Genomic DNA, 24,835 nt, shown 5'->3' on the forward strand with positions numbered 1-24,835 from the left:
TAAAACACTCCGATGCCAATTTATTTTTTAAAAGGGCTGTTATACTATGGTTTGCCTTTTTTTTTTAATAATTGTACAACCTTTGAAAATTACATAAGTTGTAATGATCTAATACTATTAAAAAGCCATTCAAAAAGGAAAAAGAAAAATTCCCTCCCTCCCAATAACCATCCAGGGGGAATCAAAAGTCCTGAAAAGAGGCCAATTCAATTCAACACGGCCTTTACCCTGGTAGAAACAAAAAGCAAAAAGATGAGAAGAAAACAGAAATCAACCAAAAGGTGTGTTGCCAGTGTCTCTCAGGAGTGGGCCCTGGCCGTCCCGGGGTTCATGAAGGGCAGAGCCTGCGGCATGCAGTACGGTGGCAGAGGCTGTGCAGCCACGGCCCCCGCAGCCCGGCACTCCCACGTCCCAGCCTAGGTGTCATGGAAGTCCTTCAGCAGGGTTCTCCTCCGCTGTTCTGCTATGTGCATCTGGTTCTCCAAGTCCTGCAGAAGGAAGCCAGATGGGCACACCGACCTGCCAGGGCTTCAGGGCATCAAAGCCCACCCAACACCCACCAGCATCTCCCTCACCTGCACCACAGAGGACACCAGGTACTCACCCCTCTATCATAGCTGTCTGCACGCTCCACTTTCCAAGAGAGGTTTTCAATCTCAGCTTCTAGCTGAGCCTGCTGGTACTCAAACTGTATGGGTAGAACAGGAGGGTCAAAAGTTGAGGGGAAGCCAGGAATGGTGTCCTACGCTTGTAATCCCAGTACTTGGGAGGCTGAGACAGGAGGATCGCAGGTTCACAACCAGCCTTAGCCACTAAGCCCTCTGCAACTTAGTGAGACCCTGTTTCAAAATTAAAAACATAAAAAATAAAAAATAAATAAAATTAGGGCTGGGGTTATAGCTCAGGGGTAGAAAGAAAAAGAAAAGAAAAAAAAAGGGTTGGGAGCTGGGTGTGGTGACACATATCTGTAATCCCAATACTTGGGAGGTTGAGATGGGAGGATCATAAATTTGAGACCAGCCTCAACAATTTATTATTATTATTTCATTTTATTTTTTTATGTTCCTGAGGGTGAAACCCAGGGGCTTCTACCTCTGGGCTATACTCCCAGACCTATTTTATATTTTATTTGGAAACAGGGTCTCACTAAGTTGCTGAGAGCCTCACTAAGTAGCCGAGACTGGCTTCGAACCTATGCAATCCTCCTGTCCCAGTCTCCTAAGCCCGGGGATTACAAGTGTGTGCCATCACACCTGGCAGCCTCAACAATTTAAGGAGACTCTGTTTAAAATAAAAAGTACCCAGGTAGTGGTGGCACACAGTTGTGAGTACTTGGGAGGATGAAAGAGGAGGATCACAGGTTCAAGGATAGCTTTAGCAACTTAGTGAGAACCTGTTTCAAAATAAAAAGAATAGTCGGGCATGGTGGCGCATGCTTGTAATCCCCGCACTTGGAAGGCGGAGGATCGCGCAGGTTCGAAGTCAGTTGCGCTGGCCTAAGAGACCCTGTTTTCAAAAATAAAATACGTCTGGGAGTGTAGCCCGAAGGTAGAAAGGCTTCCAGGAACCCCAGTACCACCAAAATAATAAATAAATAAATAAATAGATAGATAGATAGATAGATAGATAGAATAACCCGGGAGTGGTGGTGCACACTTGTAATCCTAACCTTCAGGAGACAGAGACCGGAGGATTGCTGTTCATGGACAGCCTCAGCTACTCATGAGGCCCTTCCCAACTCAGTGAGACCCTCTTTCAAAAGTAAAAAGACTGGCTGGGCGTGGTGGCACATGCTTGTAATACCAGCATTCCGGAGGCTGAGACCTGAGGATCACAGTTCGAGGACAGCCTCGGCTACTTAGTGAAGCCCTCTGCAACTTAGTGAGAGCCTGTTTCAAAATAAAGAACAAAAAAACAGGGCAGGGGGTGTAGCTCGGAAGTCGAATGCCCCTGGGTTCTATACCCAGACCCGCAAAATAAAGTAAAAAGACTAAGAAATAGGGCTGGGGGTGTAGCTCGGAGGTACAATGCCCTTGGGTTCCATCCCCAGTATCACAAAAATAAGAAATAAAAAATAAAAATATAAAAAAATAAAATAGCCAGGTGTGGTGGCCCACATTTGTAATCCTACTACTTAGGAGGCTGAGACAGGAGAAATGCAGATTTGAGGACAGCCTCAGCAAATAGTGAGACTATTATTAACCTAGCAGGACCATTTCAAAATAAAGTAGGGCTGGGGATTTAGCTCAGAGATACAATGCCCCTGGCATTCAATCCCCAGTGCCACAAAAACAATCAAAAGAGAAAATAGGGCTGGAGGCATAGTTCACAGGGTTAGAATGCCCAAGGTTCAAAACCCAGTATGACAGCCAGGCGTGGTGGCGCATGCTTGTAATCCCCGTGCTTGGGAGGCAGAGACAGGAGGATCGCGCAGGTTCGAAGCCAACTGCGCGATGGCTTAGGAGACCCCGTTTCCAAATAAAAATGTAAAAACAGGTCTGGGAGTGTAGCCCGGAGGTAGAAGGGCTTCCAGGAACCCCAGTGCCACAAAAAAAAAAAAAAAAAAAAAAAAAAACCCAGTATGACAAAAATAAGTCGGTCAATATCACCGTTCACCGGTCTAGGCGCATCTGCCTCACTACTGAAAGTACCTGAGGTCTATTTTGGAGATGCCCAGAGTGGAAATGAAATCTTGCAACTGGATAATTCTACATTGATTTTGCCCTCCCAGTGACCAAGGTCAGATCCCCACTCTTAAGCACTGATAGACAAGGGCCCCTCTGTCTACAGGACAGGAGGCAGGGACTGCTTCGCCTTACCAGCTTCTTCCTGGGACCAGACTCCATGTAGTAAGCATATGGGTAGGTGTACTGCAGGGTGTATCGACACTGCAGGAGGAGAGAGGAAAAGGAACCTGTGTCTGTGATTCTAACCAACCGCATCTCAGCTGTTTCTTACAGTTCTTACATCACCGTGCAAATTAGCCTGGCTCTACCAACAAATATGGGCCTGAAAGAAAGGAAGCCAAACTAACAGACAGACTAGGGAAAGACACAGGGAAAACTGAAATGAAAATGGTCACAGAACACTTAAAGATCCTTTCCTAAACTGATTTATTACTGACATCATAGTTCATTTATATATTTCAATATTTGTCCAAGGGCAATCTTGTGTTTCCCTGTGAATGATTCAGAGAGGGAAAAAAAGAAAAAGGAAGGGTTTCAGGTTTTCTCTTCCAGCAGAGGCAGTAAAATTCCTCTTCAAAATTCCCTGGACACCCAGCAGAGGGCTGGGTCCTAGGTAGGTTGAAGGGGGCAACATGCACCCGCAAGCAAGCATGAAGAGGGCCCAGCCCCTCAGAGCTGCAGCCATATACCCTCAGGGTCTGTGCCCTGCAGAGCAGGCATGGGAATGGGGATCAGGAGTGCACTGGTAGATACCTTGGCCAGGAGCTTGGCAGCATTCTGTAGGTACTGCCAGTCAATCCAAGTTCCCAGATTGTTCATGACCCTTTCCTGAATCTTCTCATGAATCCGCTGGTATGTCTGTGCCTCTAGCTGCAAGCTTTTGTTGTGGTTTTCCCACTATAAAGAAGAGAAGGAAGGAACAAAGTGCAGGAATCCCAGGAAGGTACAGAGATGGCCACCACGGGGGGCAGGACATGACCACCGATTCTTCTACCTTGTAGCCCTTCCCTGCGGTCCTACCCACCGCTCAATCTTGCCCTGTCAGCTGTGGCTGCCTGGTGGAAAGTGAATGTCACCCCAGAACAGGCAGCAGCCCTCCTGCTGCAGGAGCTCCATCACAGACTCCCAAGAGCAGAGGCTGGCTCTAGTGACTAGGTCCCCAGGCCCCACCTCACCGGGCCAGGGCAAGACACCTGCGCTGGAAGGGCAGGAGCAGGAGAGGACACTCACCCTCTCAAAGTAGAACAAGTACTTCTTGAGGGCCTCCCTGGCCTGGGCTTGCTGACTCTGGTTGACGATGTCAGGGTTCTCCTTGTACCGGCTGCATTCATAGTACTCACTGCCGTGGGTCTTCCAATCGCCCAGGCACATCCAGCAGAAGTCTGTGCAGAAGAGGGAGATCAGTCATCCCAAGACAACCCACGCTCCTGAAGCATAAGAAGATAAGAAACAGAGAGGCCCTGCTCCGTGGGAGGCACAGCCCAAGGGCGCCTCCTTCTAGAAGGGGGCGTGTCCCTCTCGTCCTCGTCCTTAGGTACTCCCCATACCATGGCACAGGCTGTGAGCCGTCACCATCCAGCACAGCGAAGGCTGCCCGCAGTCACTGGTCTGCTATGGCCATGCCACAATGAGAAGCAGGAAATGGCCAAACGAGCTCACCTGAGCATTAGAACACAGTAAATATGCAAACGGCCCTCCTCATAGCCCTTACTTACTCTAGGAAGAGTTTTTCTTTCGCTTTTTTGTAGTACTGGGGATGGAAACCAGGGGCATTCTACCTCCAAACCACAACCCCCAGCCCTATTTCTTTTTATTCTTTATTTTGAAACAGGGTCTTAACTAAGTTACAGAGGGCCTAAGAGGCTGAGGCTGGCTGTGAACCTGGGATCCTCTTGACAGCCTAAAGTACAGGGATTACATGCGTGCGCCACCATGCCCAGCTTCTAGAAAGATTTTTTTATACATGAAGCCAGAAATAAAGGCTTTCTTTTTAATTGTCTTTTGAAGGTCCTGGGCATTGAACCCAGGGGCATTCTACCTCTGAGCTACTACCCCAGCCCTATTTTATTTATTTATTTACTTTTTAAAATTTTTTTAGCCGGGCGTGGTGGTGCATGCTTGTAATCCCAACATTCGGGAAGCTGAGACCTGAAGGATCGTGGTTTGTGGCCAGCCTCAGCTACTTAGTGAGGGCCTCTGCAACTCGTTGAGACCTGGTTTCAAAATAAGGAATAAAAAATAAGACAGGGTGTAGCTCGGAGGTCAAATGCCCCTGGGGTCCATCCCCAAACCTGCAAAAAACAACAACACCCCCCCCAAAACACAACAATAACAAAAAACAGGGTCTCAGCCAGGCATGACGGTGCATGCTTGTAATCCCAGCATTTGGGAGGCTGAGACAGAAGACTTGTGGTTTGAGGACAGCCTCAGCTAATACTTAGGCCCTTTGCAACTCAGTGAGACTCTGTTTCAAAAAAAAAAAAAAAAAAAAAAAAAAGCTGGGGGTGTAGCTCAGAGGTAGAATGGTAGAATGCCCCTGGGTTCCATTCTCAGTACTGAAAAACAAAACTATCTTGAAACTTGTGATCCTTCTGTTTGAGCCTCCCGATTACTGGGATTACATGTGTGTGCCACCACACCCGGCCGGCCAGCCTTCCTTTCTTTCTTTCTTTCTTTCTTTCTTTCTTTCTTTCTTTCTTTCTTTCTTCCTTCCTTCCTTCCTTCCTTTCTTTCCTCCCTCCCTCCCTCCCTCCCTCCCTCCCTCCCTCCCTCTCTCTCCCTCTCCCTCTCTCTCTCTCTCTCTTCTTTCTTTCGTGGTACTAGGGGTAGAACCCAGGGGCTTTCTACCTCCGGGCTATACTCCCAGCCCTATTTTATATTTTATTTGGAAACAGGGTCTCACTGAGTTGCTGAGAGCCTCACTCAGTAGCTGAGGCTGACTTTGAACCTGCGCGATACTCCTGTCTCAGCCTCCCAAGTGCTGGGATTACAAGCATGCCCCACCACGCTTCTTTTTAAAAGAGCACACTTTTTTTTTCCTTTGGTGGGGGTACATTTTGCCGGGCTAGGAGGTAAAGTACTCCTAAATTCAATCCTTAGTACTTAAAGTGCATTGCTTAGGGTTGTTTCAATAGGTGGTGTAATAAATAGCAAAGCAAGGGATGACATTTAACATGTTGAGAGACAGGAGACTATGCCTGGAGAGAGGCACATTGAGGGCTATGAGGAATACGGTAGATACTGGGATCTTGTCGTCATTTACTGATTGTTTACTTATTTACTAATTTATTTTTTTGTGGTACTGGGGATGGAACCAATGGGTGTTCTACCACTGAGCCACACCCCCAGCCCTATTTTTTATTCTTTATTTTGAAACAGTCTCACTGAGTTGCAAAAAAGGATCTCACTAAATAGCTGAGACTGTCCGTGAACCATGATCCTCCTGTCAGCCTCCCAAATGCTGGGATTGCGAGCGTGTGCGGCACCATGCCCAGCTTCCGTTTACTCTTTTGAGAAGGGATCTCGCTATGTTACCCAGGGCAGCCTTGAACTCCTGGGCTCGACTGATCCTTCTGTCTCAGCCTCCCGGTAGCTGGAACTACAGGCACATACCCTAACACAACCCCAACTAATGTGTTGTTCGATGTGTGTGATGTGTTCCTCCCTCACTCATGCAGAAACAGTGGGGCCTTATCAGAGACACGTGCTAGTACCGTGGCCTATCTTCATTCTGCACCTTCCGGTCACGGCACTCATGTAGGATCTTGCCATACACACTCTTACTACAGAGGACTCTTGGGAATGCATCAGCAGAGGCTGACAAAAAGAAGCCATCGGGATCAGTACCAAAGTAGCTGTCCAGAAAGCAGAGGACATTTTACAAACTTGGAGGAATTCTGTTCTACTTGATCTGGCCGGAAGGAAAATAAAACCAACAGGTTCTAATAATGTAAACTATTCCTAACAGGAGTGCTGACCTGGGGGCATTCTACCTCTGAACTATACCCTCAGCCCTTCTTTTTTATTTGGAAATAGGCTCTTACTAAGTTGCTGAGTCTGGCCTCAAATCTGTGATATACCTGTCTCAGCCTCCCAAGTACTGGGATCAAAGGTGTGTGCCACCACACCCCGTGGAAAACTGATTTTAATACCTCTGGCAAACCCACACACAACTTGATTTAAACAGTTAAGCCAGACACTCACTACTTACCTGTCTTGGCAAGAAAAATAGCAAGAACGTACTAAAATCTTCTTGAGGCTCTTGGTTCACAAGAGCTATCCCAAACATGGCTTCTGACTACATTTGTCAACAAGACGATAGTGGCATTAGAAGAAATGAAAACTAAAAATGAAAGCTGCTTTGTGCTGGTTAAAATGACTACAAGTGGCCATGGCTCCCCTTTGTCTGTCAGTTCTCTACAAAAGAACACTCTACAAGCCGTGGAGACCTGAGCACAAGAAACACAGACTGCGCCACTGGGCCGCGGGCAGCAGGCTGGACTCACCGTGTTTACATTTGGAGCATTGCTGTCAGAGGGAAAAGAAGAGAACAGTTAGGGGCATGCGGACCAAGGGCTTCAGGTGCTGCATGCAAAGCGCACAGACTCCGCTCACCATGTGGTTGCAGCCTCCGTTCTTCTCGATGCAGATGTTGCACTTGGGACACTGTGGAGACACAGGCTGCCATTAGGCTCCCTCACCACCAGGTTATTTCTAACACAAATTAACCAAAGATTCTGGCAACCGTGCCCTGCAAGCACTTGTGGGGAGGGGCATCTCATTTAAATGTGGCAGGTCAATGAAGCCGAACAGGATTTTAAGGAAATGAGGTCAGCATGTGTAGCTCAGAACAATTTAAGCACCAGCTGAGCCCCACTAAGTTTCCCACCATCTGCCCCTGTCACGAAGCCGCTCAGTTAAATCCAAGCCAGATCACCTCAGAGCTGCCACCTGGATTAAGTCCTAGCAGGCTCACCTGGACTCTGCTTCCAGAGGGGCATGAAAAGCGGTTTCCTCTGAGAGAGGCCAGCAAGCTTCTGCAATAATGCAGACACTACCCTGCTGTGTCTCAATGGCCACGAAAGAGACAGCTGTGATTGTTAGTCTACTAATTCACAGTGACTGGGATGAGGTTCAGTGACCCCTAGAGGCTGCAGGGCTTTTTTTTTTTCCTTTGGGTACTGGGGATCGAAACCAAAGCCATTCTATCTATCTGAGCTACACCCCCAGCCCAATTTTATTTCTTAATTGGAAACAGGGTCTTACTAGTTACTGAGAGTTTTGTTATGTTGCTGAGGTGGGCTTCAAACCAGCAGTCCTAGAGTCTCGGCCTCCCAGGTATTGGTATTACAAGTGTGTGCCATCATGGCTGGCTAGACAGGGATATTAACCAGCCTCTTTTTGCAGGACTATTAAAGGAAAGTGGGCATTCAATAAAAAAAAACTTTCTTTAAAGATGAGCATGGTGGCACATACCTGTAATTTCATAATTTCAGTACTTGGGAGATTAGAAGAATCCAAGACAGCCTCAGCAAGTAGTAAGGCTCTTAGCAACCCAGAAAGACCCTGCTTATTTCCTTATTTCCTTCCTTCCTTCTTTCCTTCCTTCCTTTCTTTCCTTCCTCAGTTCTGGAGATGGAACCCAGTGGCATCCTATCTCTGAGCTACGCTCCCAGCCTTCCCTTTTTTATTCTTTATTTTGAAACAAGGTCTCACTAAGTTGCAGGGGAGCCAAGTAGCTAAGGCTAGTTGTGAAGCTATGATCTTCCTGTCAGCCTCCTAAGTATTGAAATTACAAGTGTGCGCCACCATGCCCAGCTGGAAAGACCTTGTTTTACAATAAAAATAATATAGGGATAGGAGAATACACAGTAAAAACAAACAAACAAACAAACAAAAAACAAACAGCCAGGTGTGGTGGTGCATACTTGTAATCCCAGCATTTTGGGAGCCTGAGACAGGAGGATGATGGTTCAAGGACAGCCTCAGCTACTTATTGTCCTTTGTAATTCAGCGAGACTGTTTCAAAATAAAGAATAAAAAATAGAGCTGGGGGGGTGTAGCTCAGAGGTAGAATGCCCCTGGGTTCCATTCCCAGAATCGCAAAAAATAAATAAATAAATAAATAAATAAATAAATAAGGCTTTTCTTTCAATCAGTTCTATTCTGGAAAATTATTTTTCCAAGTACTTTTTTTTTTGGTGCTGAGGATTGAACTCAGTGGTATTTTTACCTCTAAGATACACCCTCAACCTTTATTTTTTATGTTGAAATAAGTTCTCACTAAATTGCTGCAGGTAGCCTCAAACCTGTGATCCTCTTTTTTATTCTTTTATTTGAAACAGGTCTCATTAAATTGCAGAGAGCCTCACAAGTAGCTGAGGCTGGCCTCAAACATGTAATCCTCCTGTCTCAGCCACCCAAGTACTGGAATTACAAGAGTGTGCCTTTTCCAAGTATTTTTACATTATTTATTTATTTATTTGGTGCTGGAAAACGAACCCAGGAGCATTCTACCTCCAAGCTATACCACCAGCCCTTATTTTATTTTTATTTCAAAACAAGGTCTCACTACTTGCTAAGCCTGCAATCCTCTTTTCTCAGCTTTCCAAGTACTGGAATTTAAAGGCGTGTACAATGCCTGGCATACTGAATTACAATACTCCTGCCCAGGTACTGAGATTAAAGGCAGCAACACCATGCCTACTCAACCTCAGTCCTTTTGGTTTTCTGTTTTGAACAGTGTCTTGCTAGGTTGCTGACAATCTTAGTTTCTGAATCTGGTCTTAAACTTGTCATTCTCCTGTCTCAAACTCCCACATACTGGGACTATAGGTATGTGCCATCATGCCCAGCTCACTTGTGTGTGTGTGGTACTGGGGACTGAACTCAGGAGAAGTCTACCTCCGACCTATTTTATCTTTTATTTTGAAAAGCCTCACTAAGTTGTGGAGGGCCTCGCTAAGCAGCTGGGGCTGGCCATGAACCTGTGATCCTCTTGTTGCGGCCTCCCAACCAAGTACTAGGATTACAAGCGTGTACCACCACACCTGGCTCCCAGCTCACATTTTATTACATTAAATGCACCAAATGCACTATGATAAACTGGTACAAACTCTGCCAAGTCTGGATGAGTGCTCACAGTCTCCAGCAAGGGGCCTGGGGCTATGTTTTGCCCCAGGTGGCAAGTCTCTAGAGCAGGGACTTAGGCGGAACCCCTGAGGGCAGATCCACTGAAGGTAAGACGGAGTCCTTACATCTTTCGTGTGAGCACTAATGTAGTTGGCTGTTTCAGAGTCGTCTGCACACTTCGTGAGCCATTTCCGGATTGTGGCACAGTCTGTGGGAGCGTGATACATCTGACGACACTTGAAACTTAAAATTAGAAAAGAAAAACATTTAAATGCTAGTTAAGTCAGGGTCCCATCTTTTATTTTTCTGGTACTGGAGGCATTCTACCTCCAAACTACATCCCCAGTTTTTTCTATGTTTTCTTTTGAAAAAAAGAGTCTCGCAAGGTTGCGGAGACTATTCTCAAACCTGAGACCCTCATTACTCAGCCTCCCAAGTACTGGCATTGCAGGCGTGCCTCAGCATGCCCAGCTGAGCCCAACTTCTTTTTTGGTGGTACTGGGGTCCCTGGAAGCCCTTTAACCTCCGGGCTACACTCCCAGACCTATATTTTTTTATTTGGAAACAGGGTCTCTTAAGCCAGCAAGCCTGGCTCTGAACCAGTGCAATCCTCCTGTCTCCGCCTCCCAAGTGTGAGGATTACAAGCGTGCGCCACCACGCCTGGCAGAGCCCAACTTCTTGATGGGCAGGGTGAGGTACTCTGAGAAGAACCCCTTGACTCAGATCCAAGGCAGGGCGGAGATTCACTTCTGGAAGCCACCCCTCACCTCCTAGCCAGCCCTGCACTTGAAGACACACAACAGCCAGAATTTCTCCTGCAAACTCTGTAGGGTCAGGATACATCTGAGGCACTACAAACTTAAAATTGTAAAAGAAAAACACTTGAATACTTGGTATTCATCCTGCTAGGTTCTCATATTTTCAAACACCTCCCCCCTTTTCTCAGTACTGGGGATGGAACCCAGGAACATTCTACTATACCCCCAGCCCTATATTTTATTCTTTTATTTTGAAACTGGGTCTCACTGAGTTGCAAAGGATCTCACTAAGTAGCTAAGGCTGTCCGTGAACCACGATCCTCCGATCTCAGCCTCGGGAATACTGGGATTACAAGCGTGCGCCTTCAAATCCTGCTTCAATGTCCCTTTTTTCTATTCCAATGGTACTTTGCACACAGCAAAGGTCCTTAGGGAGTTAGCCTTAGGAAAAGAACTTCATACCATGGGACAAAGGATAAACAAAACTATTAGCTCTTCTAACGTTTGGTGGGCCAGAGACCCTAAACAAAGTTCTGAAAGACAGGAGGTGTGCATAAACTACACTTTATTTATTTATTTATTTATTTATTTATTTATTTTTGGTGTGGTACAGGTTGAACCCAGGAGAATTCTACCTCAGAGTTATACCCACAATCCTTTTTTCTTGTTTGGTTTTTTTTTTTTTTTTTTGGTGGCACTGGGGTTTCTGGAAGCCCTTCTACCTCCGGGTTACACTCCCAGACCTATTTTTACATTTTTTTTTTTTTTTTTTGGAAACAGGGTCTCCTAAGCCAGCGCGCGCGGCTGGCCTCGAACCTGTGCAATCCTCCTGTCTCTTCCATCCAACCGCGGGGATTACAAGCGTGCGCCACCACGCCCGGCCCCACAATCCTTTTGAATTTTAGTTTTGAAACAGGGTCTCTACAGGTTGCTGAGAGCCTTGCCATGTTCCTGAAGCTGTGCTTGAACACACAATCATCCTGTCTCAGCCTCCCAAGTCCTGAGACTACAGGCGTCATAACTAGCACGATAGCATAACTATTTTCCATATAGTTTATAGTTTCTCTAAAATGCCACCATGAATATTCCAGGGAGATGCAATTAGGACAGATCTGGACCTAAATTACAGCTCCCCCACTGACTAGCAGATTCACCTAACACCTTGATCTCATCGTGTACAACAAAGGATGATGACGGGGCAATCTCGCAGGGTTGTGATAACGTAAGGAAGTAACCAGGTAGTGCTGCCACCCAGTAACCCTTCCAACACCACTGAATAACGTGAACTCTGAGCAGATGTAAAATATGTACTTCATGAATTCAGGGTTTTTGTTTGTTTGTTTGTTCTTAGCTTATCTTTTTGTAAAGGGGTTCTTTTTGTTGTTGTTGTCTTTGTGGAACCGCGGATTGAATCCAGAGTGCCACACCTACAAAGCAGGCGCTTTGCCACTGAGCTACATCCCAGCCCCTGAATTACAGTTTTATGAAGATTATACCTTTTTCTTTTTTGTGTGTGGTACTGGAGGTGGAACCCAGGGGCTTTCGACCTCCGGGCTATACTCCCAGATCTATTTTATACTTTATTTGGAAACAGGGTGTCACTAAGTTGCTGAGAGCCCAAGTAGCTGAGGCTGGCTTCAAACCTGTGCAATCCTCCTGTCTCAGCCTCCCAAGCATGGGGATTACAAGTGTGCGCCACCACCCCCGGCTAAAGATTATACCTTTCTTTTTTTCTTTTTTTTTGCGGTACTGGGGAAGGAACCCAGGGGCATCGTACCTTGAAGCTACACCCCCAGCCCTATTTTTTATTCTTTATTTTGAAACAGGGTCTCACTGAGTTGCAAAGAGCCTAAGTGCCTGAGGCTGTCCTCAAACCACGATCCTCCTAACTCAGCCTCCCAAATGCCTGGCTAAGATTATAGCTTTCAGTCACATTGTGAATTAATCTATGCAATTAGATCCCCAGACAGATACCATATACATCTTTTTTTTTTTTTTTCTTGTACTGGGAATGGAACCCAGGGGCCTTCTACCTCTAAGCTACATCCCCAGCCCTATTTTTTTATTCTGTATTTTGAAACAGGGTTTCACTGAGTTGCAAAGGGCCTAAGTAGCTGAGGCTGTCCACGAACCACGATCCTGTCTCAGCCTCCCGCATGATGGGATTACAAGTGTGGGCCACCATGCCCAGACTTACATATCTTTTCTGTCTTTTTTGGTACTGGTGATTGTCTCTGGAGGTTCTTTCTTTCTTGATACTGGAGATTGAACCCAGGGACATCCCACCTCTGAGCTATACCTTTTCACACTCCTTTTGCTTTCTCTTATTTTCCAGTATGGGGTATTGAACTCAGGGGCATACCTCTGAGCTATATTCCCAGCTCTATTTTTTAATCCTTCATTTTTATTTATTTATTTATTTATTTTTATTTATTTATTTTTTTTGCAGTACTGCGGATAGAACACAGGGGCATTCTACTTTTGAGCTACATCCCCAGACCTATTTTTTGTTGTTTATTTTTTATTTTTGTGGGACTGGGGGTGGAACCCAGGGGCTTTTCTACCTACGGGCTATACTCCCAGACCTATTTTATACTTGAGCCTCACTAATTAGCTGAGGCTGGCTTCAAACCTGTGCGATCCTCCTGTCTCAGCCTCCAAAGGGCTGGGATTACAAGGGTATACCACCACACCTGGCTCTTTATTTTGAAACAGGGTCTCACTAGGTTGCAGAGGGCCTCACTAAGTAGCTGAGGCTGTCCTCGAACCTTGATCCTCCTTTCTCAGCCTCCCAAATGCTAGAATTACAAGCGTGATCCACCATGCCCAGCAGTTATCCTTTGTTTTTTCTTCTTTTGTGTGATTTTTTGGTGGTGCTGGGAGTGGAACCCAGGGGCTTTCTACCTCTGGGCTATACTCCCAGACCTATTTTATATTTTATTTGGAAACAGGTTCTCACTGAGTTGCTGAGAGCCTCACTAAGTAGCTTAGGCTGGCTTTGAACCTGTATGATCCTCCTGTCTCAGCCTCCCAAAGCGCGGGGGTTACAAGCGTGCATCACCACGCCCCGCTTATCCTTTATTTTGAAACAGGGTCTCTCTAAATTGGTGAGGGCCTCACTAAGTAGCTGAAGCTGTCCCACGGACCTGCAATCCACCTGTCTCAGCCTCCCAAGTACTAGGAATATGAGGCTGTGGCCAGGCTTTACTTTCTTATTTTGAAACAAGTTGCTGAAGTTGCTGAAGCTGTACTTGAATCTGCAATCCTCCTGTCTCAGCCTCCCAAGTACTGAGATTACAAGTGTGCACCATCATACCCGGCTTTTAACACATCTTTCAAAAATCTCCGCCACATCCGGGCATAGTGGCGCACGCTTGTAACCCCCGCGCTTTGGGAGGCTGAGACAAAAGGATCGCACAGGTTCGAAGCCAGCCTCAGCTACTGAGTGCGGCTCTCAGCAACTTAGTGAGACCCTGTTTCCAAATAAAATATAAAATAGGTCTGGGAGTGTAGCCTGGAGGTAGAAAGCCCCTGGGTCCTACCCCCAGTACCACCAAAAAAAAAAAAAAAGAATCTCCGCCACTTCGTCTTCAGACTGTGCATTTTTTTTTTGAATACCTTGAAGAACCTAACAAAGGGTTGGCACAAACTTCCCCACCAGGAGCAGTTGCTTTCTGACTTGGAGCACCTCCTTCTCCCAACGCTTCCCTCAACAGAGCAGGCAAAGTGGTGCTCTCGAGGAGGACAGCCATGAGACCAGGCTACTCAGCACCTACTCCCTCTTACCAGAAGACCTCATTGCAGCGATTGCACTGCACTCGGCGAGCTCTTGGTTCCTGTACACGAATAACCATGGGGCAGTCTGCACCAGGACACAGCTGGAGCTGGTAGTGACTCTGTGAACACACCAAGGGGAAACAGTGAGGACACTCCCCAGTTGCTGCCTCCAAAGTAATGCTCTCTGAATGTCAAGTGCCTTCTGTTCTTCCAATAGACGACTCATATCAAGGGGCTATAACTAAGTTCAGAGTAGATGTTGTAAAGCCCAAACATCAGCCAGTTTTGAAGAGGAGCTATGAATGTTTACTTAAAGAAGGCAGCACCTCACTAAAATGACCTAAGGTTTTATTAAAAAATAAAACACAGAATTGTATCTGTGTCTCCAAAGGGAAAAAAATCTCTAAGATGAAAGTACCTGTGGATCTAGGCTGGAAAGGAACACAGTTCTGTTTGTAGTGACCATGACTCCTCTGAGGGTTAAATGATCAAGAAGTCTATCAAAAGCAGCTGGGAGTGGCGGTGCTCGCCTCTAACCCCAGCACTCTGGAGGCTGAGGAGGAGGATCACGGTTCGAGGACAGCTTCATCTACTTAGTGAGGCCCTGTTTCAAAATAAAGAATAAAAAACGTAGCCGGGCGTGGTGGCGCAGGCTTGTAATCCCAGCATTCAGGAGGCTGAATTGGGAGGATCGTGGTTTGCAGACAGCCTCAGCTACTTAGTGAGGCCCTCCGCAACTTAATGTGATCTTGTTTCAAAATAAAGAATAAAAAATAGGGAAGAGGTTCTAGCTCAGAGGTCAAATGCCTCTGGGTTCCATCCCCAAACTTGCAAAAAAAAAAAAAAGTAGAGCTGGGGTTATAGTCAGAGGTCGAATGCCCCTGGGTTCCATCCCCAGTACTTGGGGAAAAAAAAAAAGGGGGGGGGGAGGGCTAGAGGTGCAACTCAGAGGTTAAGACTCTAGGTTCCATTAAAAAAAAAAAAAAAAAAGACAAACATGTAAACTATGTTGTAAGCAATCAGAAAAACCAGTCAGGTTGCCTATAAAGGGAAAAGGCTCCAAAACTGACTGACCACGGTGGAATCCTGCACAAGTTTTCAAAATGTTAGAAAGAAATAAAGAAATGGCCCTTAACTGTGCCAAATCACAAAGTGAACAGAACAGAATAGCAACTCCTCAAGAGGAGAAATATATATATCTTTTTTTTTTTTTGGTGGTACTGGGGATGGAACCCAGGAATCCTCTACCTCCGAGTTACACTCCTAGACCTATTTTTTTTTAATTTGGAAACAGAGTCTCTTAAGCCAGCTGAGTCTAGCTTTGAACCTGCACGAACCTCCTGTCTCAGCCTCCCAAGAGCGGAGATTACAAGCATGCGCCACCATGCCCAGCATAATTTTTTTCGTTTATGTGTGTGTGGTACTGGGGATTGAACTAAAGGGTGGTTATACTCCTGAGCTATACTCCAGTCCTCATTCATTCATTCATTCATTCATTCATTCATTCATTCTTTTGATAGTACTGGGGATGGAACCCAGGGGCATTCTACCTGCAAGCTACACCCCCAACCCTTTTTATTCTTTATTTAGAAACAGGGTTTCAGTTGCAGGGGGCCTTACTAAGTAGCGAAGGCTGGCCGTGAACCTGTAATTCTGTCTTAGCCTCCCAAGTACTAGCATTGCAAGCCTTAGCCACCAAGCCCAGCTTTATTTTTATTTTTGAAGCAGGGTACTTGCTGAGGCTGCCCTTGAGCCTGGGATCATCCTGTTTCAGCCTCAAAGTACTGGGATTACAGGCGTGTGCTGAGCCATCACGCCTGGATCCCCCAGTCCTATTTTATTGTTTATTTTGAAACAGGGTCCCACTAAGTTGCAGAGGGCCTCAATTAATAGCTGAGGTGGGCCACAAACCTGCGATCCTCCCATCGCAGACTCCCAAGTATTAGGATTATAAGAATAAGCTGCCATACCTGTGAAATTTTTTGATTTGAAACACCATCTTGCTAGTTTCCTGAGAGTCTCGCAACATTGCTGAGGTTGGCCTTAATCTTGAGATTCTCCTGTCTCAGCCTCCGAATTACTGAGATTACAGGTGTATACCACCATGCTCAGATACTGGGCTTATACACGTGTGTAATTGGTCTGGCTGGTTCTTTGACTTTTTTTCTTTGGTGGTGCTAGGTATTGAATCCTCGAGCATTATGCCTCTGAGCTACACTTCCAGCCCTATTTTGTTTTTTATTTAGAAACAGGGTCTCGCTAAATTGCTCACAGTCTCAACAAATTGTTGAGGCAGACTGTTAACCTGCACTCCTCCTGTCTCTGCATCTCAAGTACTGGGATGACAGGCTGTGTGTTACTATGCCCAGTTTGTTTTTAAACCTGTTTTTAAAGCCATGGAGCTCTTTGAACACCACCAGCTAAACGTAGCTTCAACTATAAAGTAACTATGGTGACCACTGATGAAGGTAGGCTCAGGAAGAGAGAGAAGCAAAAAGCAGGGGCTGGTCAAACCTCTACATAGTCTCTGAAGAGGTAGCGCCTGTATTTGTCTCTCAATTCTTCATTGGGAAGCAGCGGAAACACAAAGTCCTCTGGTGTACGGAGTGGACAGTCCTGAGCCATACAAGAGACTCCTGTTGAACAGAGACAATCTGATGGACAACCATATTGCAGGAAACACAGCACTTGCCTACTTGGGTCAACCACTCAATACAGAATCCATGTAAGACACCCTTGAAGCAACAGAATTTATTCAAAAGAGAAACAAACATATTTTCATAGTAATGAAATAAATACAAACTACACATTCCAAACTACATATATATCAACAGTACCACTAAATAAAATTATATAGGGTTCTTGGTTAACAATTTATTTTATGATATTTGATATTACGAGCATGTGATTATCATTAATATGAGATTTTACAGATAACAATGTAATGCTAATTAATTTCAATGTCATCAAGTGATAGTATAACAAATACTGTAGCTAATCATCAAATCTGACTTATGCTATGTTGCCTAAATAGCAGCAAATTCTCTTGGGTTCTGAGTTATAATTGCCCCACATGGAATAAAGATAAGGGTTGGCAACTTAAAGGGCAGTTCTCCTAACAGGTAAGAGAAGAAAACATTCACAGTAGCTTTTTTTTCTTTTGTGATGCTAAGGATTGAACCCAGGGGTGTTCTACCTCCAAGCTACACCTCCAGGCCCGTTTTACTTTTTAGTTTGAAACAGGACCTCACTAAATTGTGGAGGGCCTAAGTTGCTAAGGCTGGCCACAATCCTGTGATGCTCCTGTCTCAGGCTCCCAAGTACTGGGATGACAGGTGTGCGTCACCACGCCTGGCTTTAAAATGGCTTTAGTTTTCTCATTTGCTGAGGATGGGGAAAAACGTGGCCACTGTGGGAGCGATATTAGGAAATCATTAGTTCTGATGATACGAGCAACAGTAAGTCAGAGGAAAACACGTAAGTTTACTTTAGCACATGAAAGCCAGAGCCAGCCTTTCACAGGTTCTGTGCAGACTCACCCACACCCACGCCATCCTTGACAAGGACTGAGCAGTGCTGCTCCCAGCAGCTGCGGCAAAACTGGTGCTGACAGGCCAGAGAGAGTAGGTTTTCCTTCCGTACAAACTGCATACACACTGCGCAGTGGTGAGGGGGATGGGCTGCAGGTACCTGGGAGGAGGCAGAGCCACACAAGTCAGTGGGAGCCCAGGGCTGGAGGTCCAGGAGTGCCCCGTGCAGTGCAGCACACAGGCAGTGGTCACAGCCAACTGCAACAGTGCCAGATCCCAAGTCCTACGGGTTTATGCAGAAACCCAGTAGTAGGAGGGCTTCCTGAAGGAAGTAGCACCTGAGCTGGGCTTGCAGAACCACTAGGGTTCAAAGACACAGATAGAAGATTCAGAAAGGCACAATGAAGACCAAAATGTAAACCTATAGCAGTTTATATCAGACTGAAAAGCTCAGGATTTTAGAAGTGCCAAGGTCCTGCAAAGCCACTTCAGTCCAACTTTATTCAGAGGCTATCGAGTTTCTTCTGTGAACTTACCCACTTCACAGCAGAGCTACAAACCCTGTCACAAAGGTTCTTGGAGGACGAGTCTGTGAAGCCTGCTCTGCAATTTCATATGTCAAGGACAGTGGTTTTCACTATCGATATGCCAAGAACTCAAAACAGTGCGACCTCTACCAAGCTCCAATGTGATCTTGATACACCAAAAAGATGTAATTAACTTGGAGGGACAGTGAAGGGAACTCCTCTAGTCTGGGCAAAACCCGCAAAGCTTGAACTCCAGAACTCATGATACAAAACTGCAAGATAAAGGTAATCTGGGCACCTGGCCAAAACTACAAACCAATGGAAAGTCTGCTTCCAAGGCACATTAGATTCTTTTTAGTTCAGTGTGGGGAGGTGGGTGCAAGTTGAGGAAAAGGACAGGATTCCCATGTTTATCCAGCATGCTTCTGGAAACCTCTCTCCTGAGATGCTGCAGAAATTGTATGGTGATCTGTGCCCCAATTCTTTTCCCAAGCACTGTTTTGAAAATTTTTTTGTAGTACTTAGGATTGAACACAGGGACATTCTACCTTTGAGATATATCCCCAACCCTTTTTATTTTTTGTTGTGAAACAGGGTCTCACTAGGTTGCTGAGAATCTCACTATGTTTCTGAGGCACTCCTTGAACCTGGGATCTTCAAGTATTGGGATTATGGCCTGTACCACACACCCGTTTCCAAGAGCTCTTTTGACATAATCCCCATTTAAAATTATCCAGGAACCAGGCATGGTGGCACGCGCTTGTACCTCAACATTTGGGAGGCTGAAACCAGAGGATCACAGTTCACGGACAGCCCAGCTAATGAGGTCCTCTGCAACTTAGTGAGAACATGTTTCAAAATAAAGAATAAAAAATACGGCAAGGAGTGCAGCTCAGAGGTTGAATGCCCCTGGGTTCCACACCCAGACCCACACATGCAAAAATAATTATTTTGGGAGGCAGAGACAGAAGGATAGCAGTTCATAGCCAGCCTCAGCTACTTAGTAAGAGAGGCCCTTTGCAACTCAGTGAGACCCTATTTCAAAATAAAAAATAAAAAATGGGTCTGGAGGTGTAGCTTGGAGGTAGACTGCCCCTGGGTTCCATCCCCAGTACTGGGGAAAAAAAAAAAAAATCAACAAATGTTTGCTGATCTCCTAGATATATAAAAATCTGCTGCTGGGCACGGTGGTGCACACTTGTACTCCCAGCATTCTAGAGGCTGAGACCAAAGGATTGTGGTTTGCAGACAGCATCAGCTACTACTTAGTGAGGCCCTTTGCAACTCAGTGAGACCCTGTTTCAAAATAAAGAATAAAATATAGGGCTGGGGTGTAGCTCAGAGGTAGAATGCCTCTGAGCTCCATCCCCAGTACTACAAAATAAAGAAAACTGCTATGCACAGTTAAAAAATTAAGAGAGCCGGGAGAATCCTACAGGTTTAAGGCCAACCTCAGCTACTTAGTGAGACCCTGTTTCCAAAGTATAAAACAGGTCTGGAAGTATAGCCTGGAGGTAGAAAAGTCCCTGGATTTCACCCCCAGTACCACAAAACAAACAAACAAACAAAAGGTTCCTAGGTGAGGAGGTAAGATATGAGCTAATCACTACAACACACATATAAAGATTTAAAGATATAACTATTGAATTTTGAAGGGGATTGTTCACAGGAAGCGGGCTTTGTGAAAATGGTGGCTGAAGCCAGGAGTGGTAGCGCAAGCTTGTAATCCCAGTATTCGGGAGGTGAAACAGGAAGATTGCTGTTCGCACACTACCTCAACTACTTAGTGAGACCCTCCACAACTCAGTGAGACCCTGTTTCAAAAATAAAGAATGAAAAATAGGCGTGGTAGTGCATGCCTGTAATCCCAGTGTTTGGGAGACTGAGACCGGAGGATCACAGTTTGCAGCCAACCTCAGCTATTTAGTGAGGCCCTCCGCAACTTAGTGAAACCCTGTTTCAAAATAAAGAATAAAAAATAGGGCAGGGGGTGTAACCTGCAAAGGGGTTAGGCCGGTGCCGAGGCCAGCGGCCAACATCAGAGCCTGCTGTGGGGCAAGGCCGCTACTGAGGCCTCCGAGGCCGGGATTGGAGACCGCCTTGAGGCTAGGCAGGTGTTGGGGCCACCGAGGCCGGGATCGGAGCCAGCTGAGGGGTTAGGCCGGTGTCGGGGCCAGCGAGACCAGAATCTGGGCCTCTCATGAGGCAAGGCCGCTGCTTGAGCCAGCAAGGTCTGGATCAGTCCACCGGGTAGCCAGACCACTACTGGGGCCGTCAAGAGTGGGATCGGTACTTGCAACGCAGCATGCACAGAGAAATATCGCAGAAAAAAAAAAAAAAAAAAAAAAAAACAGATGCTTCCCCTATTCAGCAATAACTAGGAGGAAAGGGGCAACAGGAAGAGGTCGAGCTATAGAAAGGGCCCTATAGTGAAGCAATTAAGGTGACCAATCAGAGGATATGGAATAGGGGAGGATAGAGCCTCTTTAAAACGCAGGGGGTACATAAACAAATGTATCAAAGTTAATCACCAAACAAGCATGGGATGGAGGGAGGGGGAGGGAATGGGATGGGGGCTAATTGGATAATATGTGCTTGTATATCCTCTCAAGTCTTGTATTCCAATGTGATATATGATTACAATGCACCAATAAAAATAAATTTAAAAAAATAATAAATAAATAAATAAATAAATAAATAAATAGGGCTGGAGGTGTAGTTTGGAGGTAGAATGCCCCTGGATTCCATCCCCAGTACTGAAGAAAAAAAAATGAAGATAGAAAAATGAAAAAGAAAAGAAAAAGAAAATAGTGGCTTAAGCAAGGTGTGGTTGCATACACATCTGTGTGTACTTGGGAGGCTGAGACAGGAGGATCGTGCAGGTTCAAAGCTAGCCTCATCTACTTAGTAAGGCTCTCAGCAACTTAGTGAGACCCTGTTTCCAAATATAATATAAAATAGGTATGGGGGTGTGGCCCGGAGGTAGAAAACCCCTGGGTTCCATCCCCAATAACACACCACACACACACACACACACACACACACACACACACACACACACACACACACAATGGTGGCTTAGATTTAAGCCTGGCATGGTGGCACATACCTGACTCCCAACTACTTGGGAAGCTTAGGCAGGAGGATTACAAATTTGATACCAGCCTCAATAAGTAACTAATAAAAAGGGCTGAAGGTCAACAGTACAGCACTTCTGAGTTCAACTCTCAGTAATACACATACACAAAAGAAAAATAAATTTCTGCAAGTAAAGATGGGGACAGAGACCACAAATTCACAGCCAGGAACAGCACTGCAGAATCAGAGAGCTATATGCTGTGGTTCAAGAAGAGCCAAGGCCCCCGGAAGTAAGGGGTGCAGCTGGTAAGGGGCTAAAGAGGGCTCAAGGGCATGGGCCGAGCTACTCCCTATCCGTGAGGAAACATTTTAGTGTGGGTGCCCGGCATGGAATCCAGGCCTTGCATGTACCAGGCAAACCTTCTGCCACTGAGCTATACCCCCAGCCTAAAAGTTTTCAAACTACGAGAGAAATGGAAGATTTAGGCCTGGACCAAGTACTCTGGGCATGTTTACTACAAAGTAAAGATGTTTCTCCTTAACACTGTGACCACCCCAAGAGCCATGTGTTTCCGGAGAAGCCTTGCTCAAGATAGGAGACACTCACATGTCTTGATGGATTAGGCTGAACTCGAGCCTCAACCAGCAGCTGAGCAGAATTGGACTTGTATCTACAAAACAAAAGGCAGAAAGGACAAGAATACAAAACTGAAGACATTTTAAACTCTGAACAGCAAGTCGATGGAATGCCAGGCCATGTTCCACAATGGAACAGTGGTCTCATTAAGTGTCTTCTTAGTCTCTAGTTACCTTCTCATGGAACCAAGCTGCCTTTTATCTGAGTACAAAGATTATTTTTCTTTCCATATTTTATTTTATTTTATTTTTTATTTTCATTATTAGTATTATTTGTGTGTGTGTGTGTGTGTGTGTGTGTGTGTGTGTGTGTGTGGTGCTGGGGATGGAACCCAGAGGCTTTCTACCTCTGGGCTACATTTCCAGACCTATTTTCTATTTTATTTGGAAACAGGGTCTCACTGAGTTGCTAAAAGCCTCACAAAGTAGCTGAGGCTGGTTTCGAACCTGTGTGATCCTCCTGTCTCGCTCGGCCTTCCAAGTGCTGGAATTACAAGCGTGCACTACCATGCCTGGCTCTTCTTTCTATATTTTAGCTCTCAATAAGTACAAGAAAAGTAACTCTAAAGCTGGGTATGGTGGCACTTATTTGTAATCTCAGTTCTTGGGAGGCTGAGATGACAGGAGGATCACAGGTTCAAGGATAACCTCAGCAACTTATTAAGACCCTGTCTCCAAATAGAAAATAAAATAGTATGTGTGTGTGGGGGTACAGCCCAGAGGTAGAAGGCCCATAGGTACTACCCCGAATAGCACAAAAACAAAACAAAACACAACAAAAAAACCTCTGCTTTGGCCAGGCATGGTGGCACACTCTTGTGATCCCTGTGCTTGGGAGGTGGAGACAGGAGGATCGCGCAGGTTCGAAGCCAGCCTTGCTGGCTTAAGAGACCCTGTTTCCAAATAAAAATATAAAATAGGTTTGGGAGTGTAGCCTGGACATAGAAGGGTTTCCAGGAACCCCAGTACCACCAAAAAGCCAAAACAAAACAAACAAACAAACAAACAAACAAACAAACAAAACCCTCTGCTTCAAAGGCACTGAACTAAAATTAAGTACTCACGATGATGCTAAGCATGGTAGTGCACACCTCTAATCCCAGTGCTTGGAAGGCTGAGACAGTAGGATCAGAGTTCAGAGGGCAGCCTCGGCAATGTAAAAAGAATCTCAGTATCTCAGTGCGACTTTCAGCAACCTAGTAAGGCCATGTTTTGAAAACAAAAATAAAAAGGGCTGGGGGTGTGGCTCAGAGGTAGAATGCCCCTGGGTTCAATCACCAGTACCAATACTACTACTACTACTACTACTACTACTACTACTACTACTGATGATGATGGTGATGGTAATTAATAAGTAAATAAAAAAAGGGGCTGAGGTACAGCTTGAAGGTGGAGAGCCCCGGGACTAAATACCCCACATGTAAGCACATGCACATGCTAGCAAATACATACAGAAAAAAAAAAAGAAAGAAAGAAATAGATGGGCATGGTGGCTAATTCCTGGAGCCCCAGTACTTAGGAAGCTGAGACAGAAAAGTAAAAGTCGCTGGAGCTGGCCTGGAATCGGAATCCTCCTGTATCCACTCCCAAGTACTGGGATTACAGGCACGTACCACTGCACCTAGCTCTCCATCGCTTTTTTTTTTTTTGGTAGTTCTGGGGATTGAATCCAGGAGGCATTTTACCTCCAAGCTACACTGCCAGCCTGATTTTATTCTTATTTGAAACAGTGTCTCACTAGGTTGATGAAAGTCTCACTACTTGCTGAGGCTTGTCCTTGAACTTGTGATCCTCCTGCCTCAGTGTTCCAAGTAGCTAAAAGTACAGGCGTGGCTGACCATGCCTGGCCCAATTTGGCATTTCTTTGTAAACATAAAGACACACATACATTACAACTAGTAATTCACTTCCTATACTTAATCCTAGAAATATCACATGATTTAAGGAGTCAACTACAGGTGTTTCAGAGCTGCTTTAAAAAGAAAAGACAGTAAATGAGTAAAAAGTCACAAAAATGTTTAAATTTATTTTTTAGAGAAATAATGTGGTTCAAACCAAGGAGCACTCCATCTCTGAGATATACTGCCAAACCTTATTATTTTTATCTTGAAACAGGGTCTGCTAGGTTGCTGATAATCTCTTAAATGACTGAATCTGACCTCAAACCTGTCATCCTCCTGTCTCAGCCTCCCAAATACGAGGCTTTTTATTATGTTTTTATTATAGGTATGCTCCATTGTCCATGGCAAACCTTTTGCAAAGGCAACAAACATGCCAAGCATAATGGCATGTTTCTGAGATAGCCAGAGAGGTAACTGTGATGTTAGCAAGGGCTACCCAGAGGGAAGTAATTAAAAATCCACAAGGGCACAAAACACTGAACGTCACTGTCCAACAACAGAGTCTGGAAAAAGTACGGACACCTATGTAATGAAATGCTGAGCTAGCTCAAACTAAGGTGAGCGCAAGGAAAAGACGTGGGAAATGTCATAGCACACCGAGAGGGAGGGATGTGCAACACAACCCAGTGTCCTAGTAATTTAAAGTAGAACATACTCCGAAACTCAAACAAGCATCACCAGGGCCAGCATTTGGGAGGCTGAGACAGGAGGAGCGTGGTTTGTGGACAGCCTCAGCAAAAAGAAATATTTTTTTTCTGGTGGTACTGGGGTTCCTGGAAGCCCTTCTACCTCCAGGCTACACTCCCAGA

At 45.5% G+C, this 24,835-nt stretch overlaps 1 protein-coding gene across 1 annotated transcript in view; it reads right to left on the reverse strand.

Moving 5' to 3' along the window:
- Positions 1-416: 416 nt before the first annotated feature.
- Positions 417-24,835, reverse strand: part of ARIH2 (ariadne RBR E3 ubiquitin protein ligase 2) — a gene marked incomplete at both ends in the record, with an annotated part of 61,927 nt that continues 37,508 nt past the window's right edge. The window contains 12 exon segments of the mRNA XM_080696824.1: positions 417-488; positions 605-688; positions 2,820-2,888; positions 3,441-3,584; positions 3,918-4,069; positions 7,193-7,214; positions 7,302-7,352; positions 9,944-10,061; positions 14,364-14,473; positions 16,869-16,990; positions 17,894-18,044; positions 22,097-22,160. Coding sequence (XP_080552950.1) covers positions 417-488; positions 605-688; positions 2,820-2,888; positions 3,441-3,584; positions 3,918-4,069; positions 7,193-7,214; positions 7,302-7,352; positions 9,944-10,061; positions 14,364-14,473; positions 16,869-16,990; positions 17,894-18,044; positions 22,097-22,160 — 1,159 coding nt within the window.

This window comes from Muscardinus avellanarius, assembly GCF_963383645.1.
Source record: "Muscardinus avellanarius genome assembly, chromosome: 5".
In the NCBI taxonomy this organism is placed as follows: domain Eukaryota; kingdom Metazoa; phylum Chordata; class Mammalia; order Rodentia; family Gliridae; genus Muscardinus; species Muscardinus avellanarius.